This window comes from Rattus rattus, chromosome 15 (genome assembly GCF_011064425.1).
Source record: "Rattus rattus isolate New Zealand chromosome 15, Rrattus_CSIRO_v1, whole genome shotgun sequence".
Classification (NCBI taxonomy): domain Eukaryota; kingdom Metazoa; phylum Chordata; class Mammalia; order Rodentia; family Muridae; genus Rattus; species Rattus rattus.
The window spans coordinates 49,323,026-49,339,398 of NC_046168.1; the positions used below are offsets into that span (position 1 = coordinate 49,323,026).

The 16,373-nt window shown below is 53.4% G+C and overlaps 1 protein-coding gene across 1 annotated transcript in view; it reads right to left on the reverse strand.

The window, feature by feature from the left end:
• Positions 1-471: 471 nt before the first annotated feature.
• The window catches only part of Znf516 (zinc finger protein 516), a 41,700-nt gene continuing 25,798 nt past the window's right edge, over positions 472-16,373 (reverse strand). Inside the window, exons 2-4 of the mRNA XM_032885495.1 lie at positions 12,812-14,260; positions 8,439-8,543; positions 472-929 (exon numbers count right to left, since the gene is read on the reverse strand). Coding sequence (XP_032741386.1) covers positions 742-929; positions 8,439-8,543; positions 12,812-14,260 — 1,742 coding nt within the window. The 3' untranslated portion in view covers positions 472-741. The remainder of the gene's footprint in view (positions 930-8,438; positions 8,544-12,811; positions 14,261-16,373) is intronic.

Consider the following 16,373-nt stretch of genomic DNA (forward strand, 5'->3'; position numbering starts at 1 on the left):
TAGGGCCCCCAATCTGCTCAGGGATTCTTCTGCCATTACTAAAACAGGCCCAAATTGGGAGGATTCAGTGGCTTAGTCTTTTGTGAGCAGTTTGCAGAATGTAGCCCTGTTACAAAAAAGGTCCTGAGAATAAACGAAGACACCTGCCCTCTTAGTGTTCACTAGCGTTTCCTTCCAAAGATTTCTGTGTTCCCACCTCTGCAGTGTTTCCTGAGCCAGACGCAGCCCGAATGGTGAGAACTCTGGCATGGAGGGCGTGAGAGCCCAGAGTCGTGGCCAGACTCCTAACCATGAGGCTCTCATCGCCCTGCCTCACCAAGCTCATCTCCACAGCATTCGAACAAGTCTTACCTGAACACCCTCTTTCTCTCTCACTTGCTACTGTGAGTCCCCACTGAGGGGGGAGAGGCAGTAGTGCACACCCCTCCGTCCCCCACACTGACAGTGTCATCTGTCCTGAGCACTGGACCTCCCCACAGTGCCCAGCCCTTCACTCCATCCAAACAAACCAGCATCTTTTTTCCAGTGTCTCATGCCTGTCTTGAGTAACACAGACTCCTTGAGCTGCTACTGTGCCTGCCAATACCACTGCTTATTGTGAGGAAACACAGGCCATGGGCGATGAGCACACACATGTGTGTGAAAGAGCTGCACGGAATCCTAGGCATAGCATCTTTGCTGTCCCTACATGTTACCAAGGAGGCATCTCCCTGGTCTGCTCTGGAGCAACGGCTCTCAGGTCTAAGGTGTCTGGTCAGGAGACCTTGGATCTTCTTCCCCAAAGTGGCCATGGTCACTGCTGGGAGCCTTCCAATCACCCGTGAGGCCGCAGTCAACACTATCACGGGCTGGGTGCTGGAGGTGTGTCTCTACGTCCCCTTTCGGAGGGGCCCTGCTGGCACAGTCCCTGGGGCAATGTGGTCTCTCCCCTGCAAAAGAGAGAACGTAACAGGCAGGGTCAGTTGGCTTTTAGTCTCAAGAGCATTTACCCTATTAATCTTCTTAGCAGGACGCAGAAACACACGGTGCAATGAAGCCCTCTAATTCAGGGTGGCTCACTTTACAACCAGCATGGAGTACTCGGCCTTCTCTCACCTTACGGCCTTCCACATCCTCAGGGCTCAGAAAGTACCACTGGCCAGAGAGCCAACAGCAGTGGTAGGCCTGGCTCTGATCAGAAGCTAAAAGTCAGCCAAATGGGAAGAATGGAGGTTAGAAAAGCTCAGCACAGGGCTGACCTCTAAGGGCAAACCTGGATTTGCATAAACAAAACAACAGCCCATGGCGCCCACTGGGCCTGAGGGAATCTGCAGTGTTTCCCCCATTTTCCCAAACTGGACAGAGTGGAGAAGCAGAACGGCTGTGCTCCGAGTCACGTGACCTATGGAGCGCTGCAGAGAGCGGGTGCGCTGGTGTTCGACAATGCCATTGCCAGCAGAGGACAAACGACACGTCAGGAAGAATCTTTCCTACCATCAACCCCACTGAAATCCTGCAGAAGTGGGGTCAACTTGCATCCACAACCACGCCGCCTAGGAGACGCCAGTCTCCATTTAAGTCATGGAACACACGGGAAGGGAAGCTGATTGGCTTGATGAACTGAATGTTCCTCTGTAGTTAACGTTTTCAGAGAAGTATTAAGGGCTGGTCCAACACACAGTGCCTACTGGCCAGTACACAGTATAATCATAAATATCCTCACAGAATGTGTTTGAGAGGCCATGCAGTCAGTGGCTGATCTGAAGAAAAGGAAGCAGCACTGAGAGAAGTAACGAACTCAGGCAGATGGTGAGACTCCTGCTGCAGACCAGGAGAGACAGCTGACACCACCGCAAACACGTGGCATGGCAGAGATCTCGGTGGAGAGCCAGAAACGGCACACCTTTGGGATACTAGTGCTAGGTATGTTCACAGAGGAGCATGGGGCTCTGAGCTCACACATGCGCGTGCACGCACACACACGCACACACATGCACGCACACACACACACGCACATACATACACGCACACGCGGGTGCGCACACACACACACGCACATACATACACGCACACGCGGGTGCGCACACACACACACGCACACGCACACGATGTCATCTAAGACCGCTGATCCATCAGCACCACCAACGATAGGACCATGAATATAGTTCTCCCCGCAGGGATCCAGCAGAACGAGATAAAGAAGGAAGGCAGAGCTACAGTAATAGTCTGAGCAGACACAAGTTGCTTCCTCCTCCAAGGACATGGGAGCATGCTTTGGGGACACTGGGTCTTGCTTGTCACAGCTGTACTCTGAGCTGAGCTGAGCTGAAATGAGGGTCATACTAAGACGTTTCAGTGTCTAGGGCTGCAGAGACGTCATCTCCTTCTGTCTTCACAGGACAAGGGGCCAAACCAGGCAGTCATGGTTGTGTGTGCTCAGCCCAAAGTGCTGTAAGGTGCACAGGGGACAAGTCCCAAAGCGAGGCCCTTGGGTGCTAACTCAAAGCTGCACACCAGACTCGGGGACCTGGGCCTTGCGCAGGCCGAGGGTCAGTCAGCAGAGGCAGTTCCGTGAATTCGGGCGCTCACTCACGTCAGCAGAATGCTGTACTTGGCAAGAACAGAGGACGTCTCAGGGATGCTTGTTTGACCTCACGGCTTTGTGAATAAGAGCTTCAACTTGCGTTAGCTATTAGAGTTTATTTTAACAATCTTTCTTTTTAAAAACTTTTTAATGACTTATCTATTTTTATTTCACATGCCTTTGTGTTGTGCCTGCACATATATCTGTGTAAGGGCATCAGATCCCCCGGAACTGGTATTACAGACAACCGTGAGCTGCCATGTGGGTGCTGGGAACTGAACCCGGGTCTCAGAAAGAACAGCCAGGCCCGTAACCGCTCAGCCATGTTTTCAGCCCTCAGAACCTGATGCCAAAACCACTCACTGGTGAGCATGGGCCACAGATGCAGATTCACAACCCCCTAAACTGCACACTCATCCGCTGTCGCACACGCGCTGCGAACGGTGTGGAGTGGCTGCCATTTATGTTTACGCGTTTGTTAATCTGACTAATGGGATTATTTCTCCAGCTTAACTATTTTAAGCGAACACTTAGAATCATGAAGAATAAACTATTAATCATAGTCTTTAAATTCTGACAATAAATCCAAACAAGTAAAAACACTGTATTTCACATTACAGCAAAACTCTAAACGGGGTGTGTGTGTGTGTGTGTGTGTGTGTGTGTGTGTGTGTGGGGTAGGATTAGGACGTTAGTTTCAAAAGTACTTAAACGCCTTCTCTTGAAATGTTTTAGTACTTGTACGCATCTGCAGTGTATGCATATGGACATGTGCACTATGGGGCATGTGTGTATGTATTTGCAGTGTGTGCATGTGGACATGTGCACTATGGGGCATGTGTGGAGGTCAGAGGGCAATGAGCAGGAGACGGTTCGCTCCTTCCAGGCTTCAAGGCTTGCGTGGGTCCTCGGGCTTGCCAGCAAGCACCTCACCCACCTAGCCACCTCACCAGCTACTTTAACTTATAGTTCTTCAGCAATAAAATAATGATTAAAAACCGTTCCTCTGGGGTTGGGGATTTAGCTCAGTGGTAGAGCGCTTGCCTAGGAAACGCAAGGCCCTGGGTTCGGTCCCCAGCTCTGAAAAAAAGAACCAAAAAAAAAAAGTTCCTCTGTAATATCAGACAGGTTTTACCATGGGCCAATAACACCCACACTTTAACATAATTTTCAAAGAGTTTTTTCTAATGGCAAACGCTGGGGATTACAGGAACCTAAATGTGGACATGAAGCAGCCTCTTTACACAAGTGAAGGTCAACTCTCCCTGGAAGTATGGTTGGAATGCTCTCCATCCCTGTGAACGCTCATCTTCAACAAAGATGCAAGAGTGTCCTGGGAAGGCCTGCCCTCCCTCAGAGCCCTCCATGTGGGGGCTCCTCAACTCAGTGCCAGGATCCAGCATGGCTCCTTCAGTGTGTTTCCGTCTTGTCTGCCACAATTCCTGAGAAACAGCAGCAGTTCAGAAGACAAGCCACATGGTCAGCTGCCTTCTGCAAATCCATGCCATAAACTAAGTTCCAAGGCTCAGCCACGAGCCTCTTTCTTACCTCCGGTTAGAGGTTATGGGCATCACAAAGAAGGAGAGGTTGGTGACCTCTGACAGGCTTACACAGGACACCCTAGGAAACTAGCCCCTCACTCCTCCAAGTTCATGTATGAGACAGTCTGAGAGGTGACAGTGGGCAGCCAATCACTGCAAAGTCTGAGAGGTGACACTGCAGAGCCCAGCCAGAGCCTGTGCTGGCTCAGTCTCATTGAAGACTGTTATGGGAAACAGAGATGCTGGTATTCAAAATCAGTGGGCACCAGTCACGTTTCCAGCTGCTCCTGTCAAAGTACCAGACTAGGCACCTTAGGGAAGGAAGGGAACGGGCTCGTGGTTCAAGTGTACGGTCTATAGGCACAGAGAAGCCTTGCAGTCAGGAGCTTTGGGCAGCTGTCACATCATATCCTGTCAGGAAGCAAGGAGAAGGGAGGAGTGGCTGGACAAAGAGAGTTTGGTTCATTCTACACAGGCCAGGATAACAGCACTCGGCCTAGCGTCGCCCAGATTAGTGCTGTCATCCCACTACACCCAACCTACTCTGGAAACGGTCTCAGATACCAAAAGCTGGTCTCCCAGATGACTGTAGATCCTATAAGCTGACAATACTAGCCATGACAGTTGTTCTGTGGCTCTCTGTGCAAAACCTTGATGCAGTAACAGGCAGGAAGAACTACCCGGAAAACTACTGGGAAATGCCATGTTCACAAGACTGCACAAGCCAATGGTTCTCCTGGATTACAAACAAGTAGAAACTGGCCTCTCAAACGAAGCAAAATCAGCACACACAAACCCACCAGCGCATCCCGGGAAGGCGAAGTGCAGACGGAGGCCTCGAGGCTGCTCCTTAGCACAAGACGGTACTGACAGCCTCTGGCGGGAACGCTCCTGTCCACAGACACAAGGAACATGCTGTGGTCTCTGTGTGCACTCTCACTGCTTGACTGTCCCTTGCTGTGGTCTCTGTATGTGCACTCTCACTGCTTGACTGTCCCTTGCTGTGGTCTCTGTGTGCACGCTCACTGCTGAGAGTCTTCTCCCATTACGGAGACAACTGTCCCTGGCTGGGGTATCTGGCAAATAAATGTGGGCCTTTGGTGGCCCTGGAGGCCGCCTGTAAGCAGGAGAGCCTAGGAGTCACTCTAGCTGTGATACCCCAAAAAAGCAGCCCTGTAGTCACATGACCTCCTGTCACTGCATCCGGCATACCTCTCAGTGGACCCTTCTGTAGCACATGACCTTAGGTCTGTTAAGACAGCACCAACCGGATGCCAAGGCAGGCCCTGTGCTGGGCCACCTTGCTCTTCAGTGCCCAGGAGAGATTCTATTCCCTTTACAACTCTATCAATGCCACAAAGGGACTGACTGCTCTATACGTTTGGACCACAGGTGTTACTGAAATAAGCTAAAATAAATCTCAAAAGTTCCTCACTGAGTCACCACAGGCCTAATCCTCGCTTTCATTAGAGGACATGGCACACCGTGGGGCCAGGCACACAGACCTGAATCTGACTAGGGCTTGGGCAGTGGGGAAAGTCGTGCAGCTGAGGAGTTTCCTGAGTAGCTGATAACCCCACCCCGTGGTGTGAAGGATGAAGACAATGGGAGGGGTGAAGTCGCCTGGGCAGAAGGTCACAGATAGCACTGTCAGCCTAGGGTAACAGAAAAGAAACACTTGTACTGTCCCCAGAGCCATCCTATGAACCAAGCACAGCACAGGCTTTGCTACGGCCCCTGCACATCAAGTGTCCTAAGGCCATAGCCATGCTCTGGCAGGAGAGGGTTAGGGTGACTCCTTGATGCTCAAGAGCCTGTTTCCCAGGTCAGACAGTGTGAAACATCAGATCAGCGTCTTTGAGAGGAATCTCCTACAAACGAATCCAAGAGTCGTGCTCTTAGAGGAGGGAGGACGGGGTTTATTCACGGGCCAACTTAGACCCAGACGCCTGGAAAGTAACTAAATGCTTGCAATGTACTCATCACTAACAGTCACTGTCAGCCCCCACCCCAGTCATCACGGCAGGTCTGCAGCAGCTGGTAGCTAAGTGGTCACCCACCGTCAGCCCTGGTTGACATGGAATTAGTCCACGGCCACATGATACATGGGTGCTTTGGGGACCCTGTGCCCCAAGTGTTTGCAGACACCGCACTGACAACCAGACATGCAGCATAGGACATACTTGTTTAGGGGCATCCGTGGAGGCTGTGTGAACTTCAAAACCCCGTGGACCGTCACACTCAAACACCACTGTGGGAAGAAAGGGTCTGTTAGCAGAAGGCTGAGGAGATCCCTGAGCGTCAGTCCAGGGGGCCGCTAGGGGCAAAGGACTCTGCAGAAGCACACAGCGCCCAGCCTGCTCCTGGAAACTGCAGTTGTCACAGCACTTACAGTGCAGAAGCACACAGCGCCCAGCCTGCCCCTGGAAACTGCAGTTGTCACAGCACTTACAGTGCAGAAGCACACAGCGCCCAGCCTGCTCCTGGAAACTGCAGTTGTCACAGCACTTACAGTGCAGAAGCACACAGCGCCCAGCCTGCCCCTGGAAACTGCAGTTGTCACAGCACTTACAGTGCAGAAGCACACAGCGCCCAGCCTGCCCCTGGAAACTGCAGTTGTCCTAGCACTTACAGTGCAGAAGCACACAGCACCCAGCCTGCTCCTGGAAACTGCAGTGGTCACAGCACTTACAGTGCAGAAGCACACAGCACCCAGCCTGCCCCTGGAAACTGCAGTTGTCCTAGCACTTACAGTGCAGAAGCACACAGCACCCAGCCTGCCCCTGGAAACTGCAGTTGTCCTAGCACTTACAGTGCAGAAGCACACAGCACCCAGCCTGCCCCTGGAAACTGCAGTTGTCCTAGCACTTAGTGCGAAGCACACAGCACCCAGCCTGCCCCTGGAAACTGCAGTTGTCACAGCACTTACAGTGCAGAAGCACACAGCACCCAGCCTGCTCCTGGAAACTGCAGTTGTCACAGCACTTACAGTGCAGAAGCACACAGCGCCCAGCCTGCCCCTGGAAACTGCAGTTGTCACAGCACTTACAGTGCAGAAGCACACAGCACCCAGCCTGCTCCTGGAAACTGCAGTTGTCATAGCACTTAGTGCAGAAGCACACAGCGCCCAGCCTGCCCCTGGAAACTGCAGTTGTCCTAGCACTTACAGTGCAGAAGCACACAGCACACAGCCTGCTCCTGGAAACTGCAGTTGTCATAGCACTTACAGTGAGACCCCTCAATCATGGACGCCCGGTCCACTAGCCTTCCTAATACACATGCTACACCGTGAATGCAATCACTAACAGCACAATTCTCAGTGTGGGGGTAAAGGGACCTGTTTCTGCTCTGCTGGTCACTCAGCCTGTGTCACCGGGCATCAGGCTGACTCCTGTGGATGTGTGTCACACTGCTAGACAGTGTACCCATCCTGCTATGCTCTGTCGTGACACACAGGTATCCCGTGCGGTCTCAGGCCAGAGTTATATACAGAGGCCTGGAGGTATTTCAGGACACCCCTGGTCAAAGAAGGCATCTCCACATACATATCCGTGGGCCAGCTCGACCCGTCAGGATGGGGGTCACCAGGGTGTGAGCTAGAAGAACGTCTGGTGCCACAGAGGATGGTGGCAGCTGCAACTCATCGTCACGTCCATCAGCACGGCCGTTGAGAGGAGCACACGCAACGGGCTCTCCTCACACTAAACCAAAAAGCCTTGCCAGGTACTGAACAGGAGAGTGAGGGTCACTGAGAGGGAGGCAGATGACAGGTAGAGCTCCGGCGAAGCGGACACTTAAATGTGCCCACAGTGACAGCCATGACTACAGAAAGGGCTCTGTGCTGGTTAGTCACCTGGAAGAGAGATTCACGGACGAAATGCTTGGGTCAGGCAGGCCAGGGCATGTCTGTCCACTGTGGGCAGACCCAGCCATAGACAGTTGCTCTTGGGCTATCTAAGAAGAGCTAACCGAGACAAAGCCTGTGACTCACTGAACCCGAGAGCCAGCCGGTGTCCCTACACCGTGTCTGCAGCCCAGCAAGGGGCATCCCTGCACCGTGTCTGCAGCCCAGCAAGGGGCATCCCTGCACCGTGTCTGCAGCCCAGCAAGGGGCATCCCTGCACCGTGTCTGCCCTGGAGTTCTTGCCCTGACTGACTACCTTCGTGGACCGTGCCTGGAAGTATATGCCACATGAACCATCACCTCTCCGAGTTGTTTTGATCACAGCATTTGTCACGACAACACCAAAATGAGACTAGAAAATACCCCCAGCCACCCACACACATACACACACACTTGGCACTGGCCAGTCACATAGCACAAGCTGCGATACCTGTGTGTGCCCGAAGGTGGGCCCTGAGTTGGCTGGGCTGGTGGAAACTCTTGCCGCACTCCACACAGACAAAGTCTCCCTGGTGGGCCTGTGTCCGCGGTGTCCCTGTTAGTGATGTCCCTGTCAGTGATGTGGTACAACATGAAGAAGAAGGGAAGGGGAGGGAGAGAGGAGGACATCATTAGTCTGTCCGACATGTCAATGTGAGAAGCCACCACTGGCCCTGTGACAACTGTCAGCCTTGTCTTGGCTCAGCTGACAGGCCAGGTACACAAAACTGCAAGGATACATAAATTACAGAGACTTAAATGCCCCCAGAGACAAGACAGGGCCTGTTGTCACTGCTGGACTGTGTGTATCACCCAGATGTCACCTGGCTCTGTCAAGCAGTAGAGCAAACAAATGAGAATGACATCAGTGTCACAGAGACGGTCTTGAGATAGCAGGAAGTGACTAGGACCAGAGCCCACTGTGCCCACAACTGCACTCCCAACAGACAGAATCTGGGCAGTGCGAACAGCAGCCGCCCCACTGTGGCCTCCTATCTACCTGCCTCTAGCACAAAAGACACACAGTCCTGGGCTGACAGCAAACAGCAGGCGATAGCCCCCAACATAGGCTGTCCATCCATCAGCAAGGCAGGACAGAGCAACAGACACCTTTCTGCCCTGGCCTGAATCCTGGGCTTCCCTCAGAGCCAGGGGCATCGTGCGGCTTCGCCAGGAAAGGGCTGCAGAGGACTTTGGCTTCCCTTGGCTCCCTCCCACTTCCTGTAATGCCTGCTGCAAGGAGCCCTGCTCCAGTGTGCACCCAGGAGTGCGATGGGGTACGAGCAGGAAACCTGAGCTAGAAAGGTGTCTTTCTCTCTTTGTGGCCACAATTCTTTTACATGTTCTCCTTTACCTGTCTGCTGACATGCTACCATCTGACAGGTAACGCTCCAAGGCAAACAGAAGGGACACCCCAGGACCGTCCTCTAGGTCCCAAGCTCAACAGGTAGGAGCCACATCCATTCCTTACTGTGCAGTGAGACCTGCAGACTCAGGCTCTGTATTCCCTGCCGACCTACTCGGGAACGCACAGAAACACTAATGAGAAGCCACTGACTGATCCTAACAGATCAACGCTCATGGTAGAAGGTGAGGATGACCCGTGGGAAAGGTCACAGATCCTGAGTGAGCTGCATGTCCCCTGTCCTTTTCTAACTCTTGATTGGAACAATAACTTTCTACATGTGACCCTACAAACACAGGAAAGAAAAGCAAAACTAAGGTCAGACTGCACCCAGAAAACTACAGAAAGCAATGGGCAGGGCAGCAAGGCCAACTGCAGAAGGGACGACGTGTGGGCCACACCCCACAAAGCCAGGCACTGGGGAAAATGGGGATCCCTTCAGCTCCCCTGGATCCAGCTGGTATCCCACATCCCTTCAGCCAAGGAGCTGGTGCACAGGGAGCCTATGGGTCACCTTGTTCCTCTCTAGGGCCTCTCAATCTGGAAAGTGATCTTGTCCCCTTCCTGTCCGACCAAGCTGGATGCCTAAGAACCTTCTGCTGCCATTCTTCTAGAATGTGCCTGGGTATATTTGATGGCATCAAAACACTTCATCCAACCACACACCAAGTGATGACACCGACAGTGCCATCAGCTGGCTTCCCGCAGCCCACCTCAGTCACTATCCCTCTTCCCACTGCTGTCCACGCCCGACCCAAGCTCTGGTATGCACTCAGTGAGCGAGCACACACAGCCCCACACTGACACACACACACACACACACACACACACACACACACACACACATGCAGCCTCACCTTAACACACACACAGCCTCACATTAACACACACACAGCTTCACACTAACAATCACATGCAGTCCCACACTAACATACATATACAGCCTCACACTAACACATACAACCTCATACACACTAATGCACACAACTCCACACACACACACGCAACCCCCCTACACTAACACACACACACACGCAGCCCCCCTACACTAACACACACACACTCACACTCACACACACACGTCCCACACCCCTACAGCACATTCACTTCACTAGTTTAAGAAAGGACGCTCGCTCATTATAGCCAACGGTACCACGCCCAGCTGCTGCACACGTCTGGGTTCTCTTCCACTGGAAAGGAAGTCTGCCTTGGGAGCAAAGAGCTGCAACATGCTTCCCTAGAACCACAGGCTGTAGGCGACAGCAGTGTCCATAGTGAGAAAATAGGCCTGGCCATGCAGAGGGACACATGCAGTCGGGCCGTGTCTCTCATCAACTTGTGACGTGTGATGTATAAGGAGGAACAAAGGCCAGAAGGTTACTGCAAATAAGGAGACCCCTGTGGCCGTCTTACCCTTAGTATATGTGATTGTTTAAGTTCCAGTAGGAAGTCCTAACCTAGAATTCTCATCTCGCTGTCTGAAATCCGTATTACCATGTAATACAAGCAGGTCGGAGTGGGGACACGGTGACCTCTTATTTCTCCTGAATTAACAAAGCACTTCTGTCACAGCCAGACTCTGGTCACTCTGTAGAGAGGCAGTGGATGCAGTGGGGTTTGTTCTGACAAGCTGAGACGACGCCCCTGAGGCAACCACAGTTGCTCTTCTGTGCTCTGCTGGAGACTGCAGCTCACAGCCCACCCTACGAAAGCAGCATCCAGACCGTCCCAAGTCAGCAGCTACTGCCCAGACACACAGGGCAGCACGGGCCAGAGGGCTGGGTGGGGCTTTCAGAACAAGCCGCTCTCTACTGTGCAGCACCTGCCGTCACGAGCGAAGGTTCTGGGAAAGCAAGCTGAAGCTGTTTACTCCCGAGATAGCCTTCCATTCAAACGAAGATGCTTCTGAGTAAGTCAGAATTTTACAGCATCCCTGCCTAGCTCACCCAGGTATACGCGGGCAGGTCAAGAGCCATGCACACTGCTGAGGCCACCAGCAGTTCAATTACCATCTGGTCAGTCACTAGAACATGGTGTGAACATCCAAAGTCAGCTGCAAGAGGCCGGGACAACAGAGAAGGGCTGCCAAGGACTAGCCAGCCTCATGGGTGGCTTTCCTGCAGTGGGCTCCAAGAGGACGTTCTCCTGAAGAACAGAGAATGCTGCCCGCCCACAGCCTGCCACACTGCCACTTGACACAACAGAGACAATCTGCACACAACAGATCTCACAGCACAGGGCTGTAAGGGGCCTAAGAACCACTCACACAGCCAAAACTGAGAAAGGAAAAGGGAACTCCCCAGCCACAGGCACACCCCCAATCAAGTAAGAACCAGCAGCTCGCCCACCTCCACAGACAGAGCCCTGCAGCCCTGCGTCTCTCTAACAGTCCTACCGACGCCCTGCATCTGAGGAGCTGGATTACAGACAGCTGCTTCACACAGTAACGAGGCCATCACTCTGTGACCAAGACACTACTCATGGAAGGGTTAGGACCACAGGAACAGGCAGAGAGTGGTGTGATGTCAGGTCCTGCTTACAGCAGAGGCTGACCTCGGATTTTCGATCTCCTGTCTCTCCTCTGATTTATCTTAACCGGCTGGCTCTAGACTTCCCCATGTTACACATGTCAAGTGAGAGCTGCCTTTAATTTACATTCGAGAACAGGACCATGGTAGAGGATTACTGTATCCAAGACATGTCCGCCTGGCAGGGGAAACCTACAGGGGAACGGCTCCAAGCATCCATGTCAAATGCTCCAAACCTTAGGACCTCACGCCTCTCACCAGCACGTGACAGACCTACTAACGCCACCTCCTCCAGACTGCGTGTGAAGGGTTCGTGTGAGACGTAAATCAATGTGGTCTTTAGATTTGGGCCGCATTCTTAGAACACTATGTACAGTAACTATCCCAAACACAGCTGGGCCCAAGAGACTTGACCAGCACTGCTGTTAGCCGTGAAGAGTACAGAGAAGGGGATGGGGACACCAGTAAGTATTGTTACGGGACAGAGGACAGCTCAGCCTCCACTCTTTATGCACACATCCACCTCCTGCCTGCAGGGTACTGCTTGTGCGCCTTTTGTGTTATTAATACACAAATGGAAGACGTGCTATGGACAAGCACAGGGAGTGTGTGCGCCAATGTTTGTAAGGTGACATGTGTGGTCGGTCAAGTTACAGAACAGAGCAGACAGGTGGGTCTCTAATCTACCATACACAAGAAGGGGAGCAGGCAGAGACTGCGGACTGCTGACCCAGACACACAGTGTCCAGAGAGGGAGAGGTGTTGAGGTCTAGGGTAGCCAGTTCAAGAAGAGGCAGAGACTTGCTGGTGTCTGCCCTGAAGGCTCGGGCAATAGGGAAGGCAGACATGCCCTTCAGAGCAGCCAGGAAGGAGGGAGACCACTTTTCTTACCTCTGTGCTCAGGCCCAGGGCTGCTGACACCCCAGCCCTGGTAGAGTGTGGCGAAGTCCTTTGGAATGTACTTAAAGATATTGAGGATGTCCAAGCGCTTCTCCTGGCCCTCGGCTGCCGGCTCCTGCTGGATGGAGTGTAAGGTGGGAGGCGCGCCGGGCGGGGCCTGCAAGGCTGCGTCCCCTCGGGGCCCCGCTGCACACGTGGCTAGTGTTCGCAGCTCCTGGGCCGCCTTCACAGGGGCTTCTCGGGGAGGTAGAGGAGAGCCTCCTTCACCTTTCGAGGGAGGCTGACCCTGAGGCTGAGGACTGAATTTGGCTTTCAGAGAGTCTGGGGCACTGTGCTTATTCGGAGGGGCAAAGCCAGTCCCCACTGCCGGGACTCCGAGTTTCTCCACTGGCTTGCTGTTGGCTGAGGGCTGGGCACCAACACGGGTTATAACTGAGGGTGTAGGGGTGGCACTTTTGCTGAGGCCCCCACTGCCTGGGGAAGGTGCCAGCCTGGAGCTAGCCTCCTGTTTGGACTTGGGCAGGGGTCCCTGCACTGTAGCACTAGGTGGATCCTGGCCATGGCCAGCTCTGGTCTGCCGATACCCATCGGGGCCAGGGGCCCACAGAGCGCAGGCGCCCCCAGAATGGCTCTCCTTGTTCTTAGGCATGCTAGCGGCTTTTGTGGTCACCCCAAGGGGAGAAGAGCTGCCCTTTGATCCTGGTACCCCACCTGGCACCTGGGTGCGGGTAAAACGAGCAAGGAGCAGAGGCTGGCAGTCCTTGCCCCCGAGAGCAGGCGGGGGCCCTGTGCGCCCACTGCGGGCGAGGAAAGCCATGTTGCTGCGGATGCTCTTGTGGCCACTGGGCTGAGTCCAAGGAGGGGCTATAGAGCCGCAGCTGATCCTGTGCCAGATGCGCTTGTGCATCCACAGGACCTCGGGGTAGTAGGTCTTGTGGTTACAGTAAGGACACGGGTGAATGACTAGGGCGGTCTGCGGGGAGCTGGCTTCCTTACTGCTGGGGTTTTCCCGGATCGACTTCATGCTCAAGTCCAACGGGACCAGGTCAGGGGCAGATGCCCGCTTCCCTACCCCACAGTGCTCCTTGTGCAAATCGGACAGCTTCTCTTTCGAATGCCCAGCTTGGCTGTCCAAGGTGTGCTGCAGGCTGGCTACTTCCATGCTCGAAGGGACGTCCACCCGCTCAGGCGTGCTGGCTTCCTGCCTGGGGTGAAATGCCGGCATCTTTAAGTCAAGGGAATGTCTATGCTGCTCGGGACCCTTGGCGATCTCTCTGCTGCTGTTTTCAAGTACGGACACAGACGGCGTGTCGATCCCCACCGTGGGCTCGCTGATGTCTTCCTCTGCCAGGTTATCTCCAAGACTGTGACTCGGGTCTCCGTTGGAGAGCAGGATGGGTGCCACCTCTCCAGAAGAGCAGCAGTGTCCTGGTTCGCCCCCTGCAAGATGCAAAATGTAAAAGGGATGTTAACCACGTCGCAGGAGGTGGTGAGGCTAGACAATCCCTCCAGGGCTTGCCGGCTTCACGTCAGGGCCAGGCCCTGCATCTGCCTCAAGGATGTCCTGGGGTTGGGTTTACTCTCAACAGATCTGTCAGAAATGAACCACACACAGAGAGGTAATACTCTACCAGACAAGCTGTCGGTTTTCAATCAATGACCCAAAGTCAGGGAAAGGAGCCATACTGTCTTGTTACTTGTAGCTACCCAGTGCTATTGATTAAAGAGCAGGTGACCAGTTACACTTAGAAACTGAGGGCTGGCCAGAGGGCTCGCTAGGTAAAGGCACTTGCCCCTTGCTGCAAGTCAGACGATAGGAGTCTGGCCCCTAGATCCACACAGTAAGCAAGGAGAACTCCAGGCCCTCGTGGTTTAGAGAGAGGATACAGATTCCCATAAGTCATCTCTGATCTCCTGCCGTACCCGTGCAGTTCCACACGTATACACAAGCGACTAATAATCTCAAAAAAAATGAGGGAAGGAGTCTAACTGTAACCACGTGGCCCTGTGCATTCTCTAGCGCTCTCCGAAGGAAGGCACTGTGTGAGTTATGGTCACCATAGAGAATTTGTGGTGAAGTCAGCAGGGAGCCCCCATGACCCTGACCACACAGGGCAGGGAAGAAACAGTTTCCAGAACCCCAGTGCCGACTCAGAAACTGCAGCTACAAAGCAACTTCAGTTTAACCTGGCACCTTCTCATCGCGAAGGCCAATTTTCAACTCTAAAGTCTTGATAGTAAGTTCCCTTCAAAGGTCTGTGCACATGCACACACGTGCACACACATGCACACACGTGCACACAGGCTGTTTACTCTCTGTGTCTCTGTGGTGTCACCCATGGTCACCAGACAGGTGAGCGATGCTGGGTTTGTCCCTCAGCTTGGGCTCCTATGGCTCAGAACACTGGCACTGAGAGTAGCCTGCAGGTTGGGCCACACGGGGCTCTGCTCCCACCATGGTGAAGGACTAGACTCTGCTGTCATTACTACAGGTGAGCAGGCCATGGCTTACCAATGTCTTCTTTAAATGTGCACTGTGTCCTAGGTTTGTTCAGATCTGGGTCTGAATCTCCAGGGCACCCTGCAACTGCCCAAGTCCTTACCAGAGAACACAGGCTCTTTACCACCAACGAGACCACAGTGGTCTTCAGCTCACAGCCCTAGCCCTTAGAGCACACGGAGATGTCAGATGTCATTTGTGAGATGGCCAGTAGTTTCCCAAGAGTGCAGACTTGAATAGCAAGGGAGATGTAGGTACATACTTGGTTCTTTTAAAATGATCTCTGTGTGCTTTTAGAGATCTGACTTGGCAATTTTATCAGAAAAACTGTCTCAAAGGCAGGGCAAGAAAGCAGCTATCACAGAAGGTAGTGATCCCAAAAGAGAAGGAGCAGAGGGCACGGCACGCTCCTGTCCCAGGAGATGGGGGCTGGCGGTCAGTCTCACAACAACTGTGCCGGAGCATGGAGGGGGCAGAGCTACGCGTAGGTAAGGTGGGGGCAGGGGGCACAGTCTCACTCTGGCACTGCCTGTTGTGAGCCCGTGCTAGAGTGGCTCACGCTGCAGACATGGTGTGGCCATAATCAAGAACGTACATGCCATTAGACTTTGGGAGGAAGGAAAGAAGGAAGGGAGAAGGGAGGAGGGAGGGAGGAAGGGAGGGGAGGGAGGGAGGAAGGGAGGGGAGGGAGGGAGGACGGATGAAGAAGTTGGACCAGGCGTCTTAGAGGTCATGGTAAAGACTTACACTACATTGGAGGAAGATGGATACCCAGAAACCATAGCTCTCCATAGGAACACCAGACCCATGGCTCCAGGCTTTGGAAACAGGGCCATGAAAAGGTCCTTAAATCATGACGCCCTGCCCTGCGCAGAGGCCTTCTGTACGCCACATCAAAGCTTTCTCCTCTAGGGTGGCCTCCATCCAGCCTTTTACCACAACAGACATGGAAACCAGAACGGTACTGATTTCAGTTCTCTCCCTTCCCGGGGAAAACCTAGAACCTGACTATTCAGTATTTCCCAGTCTGAGGCATCTACTGTGAATGACGTT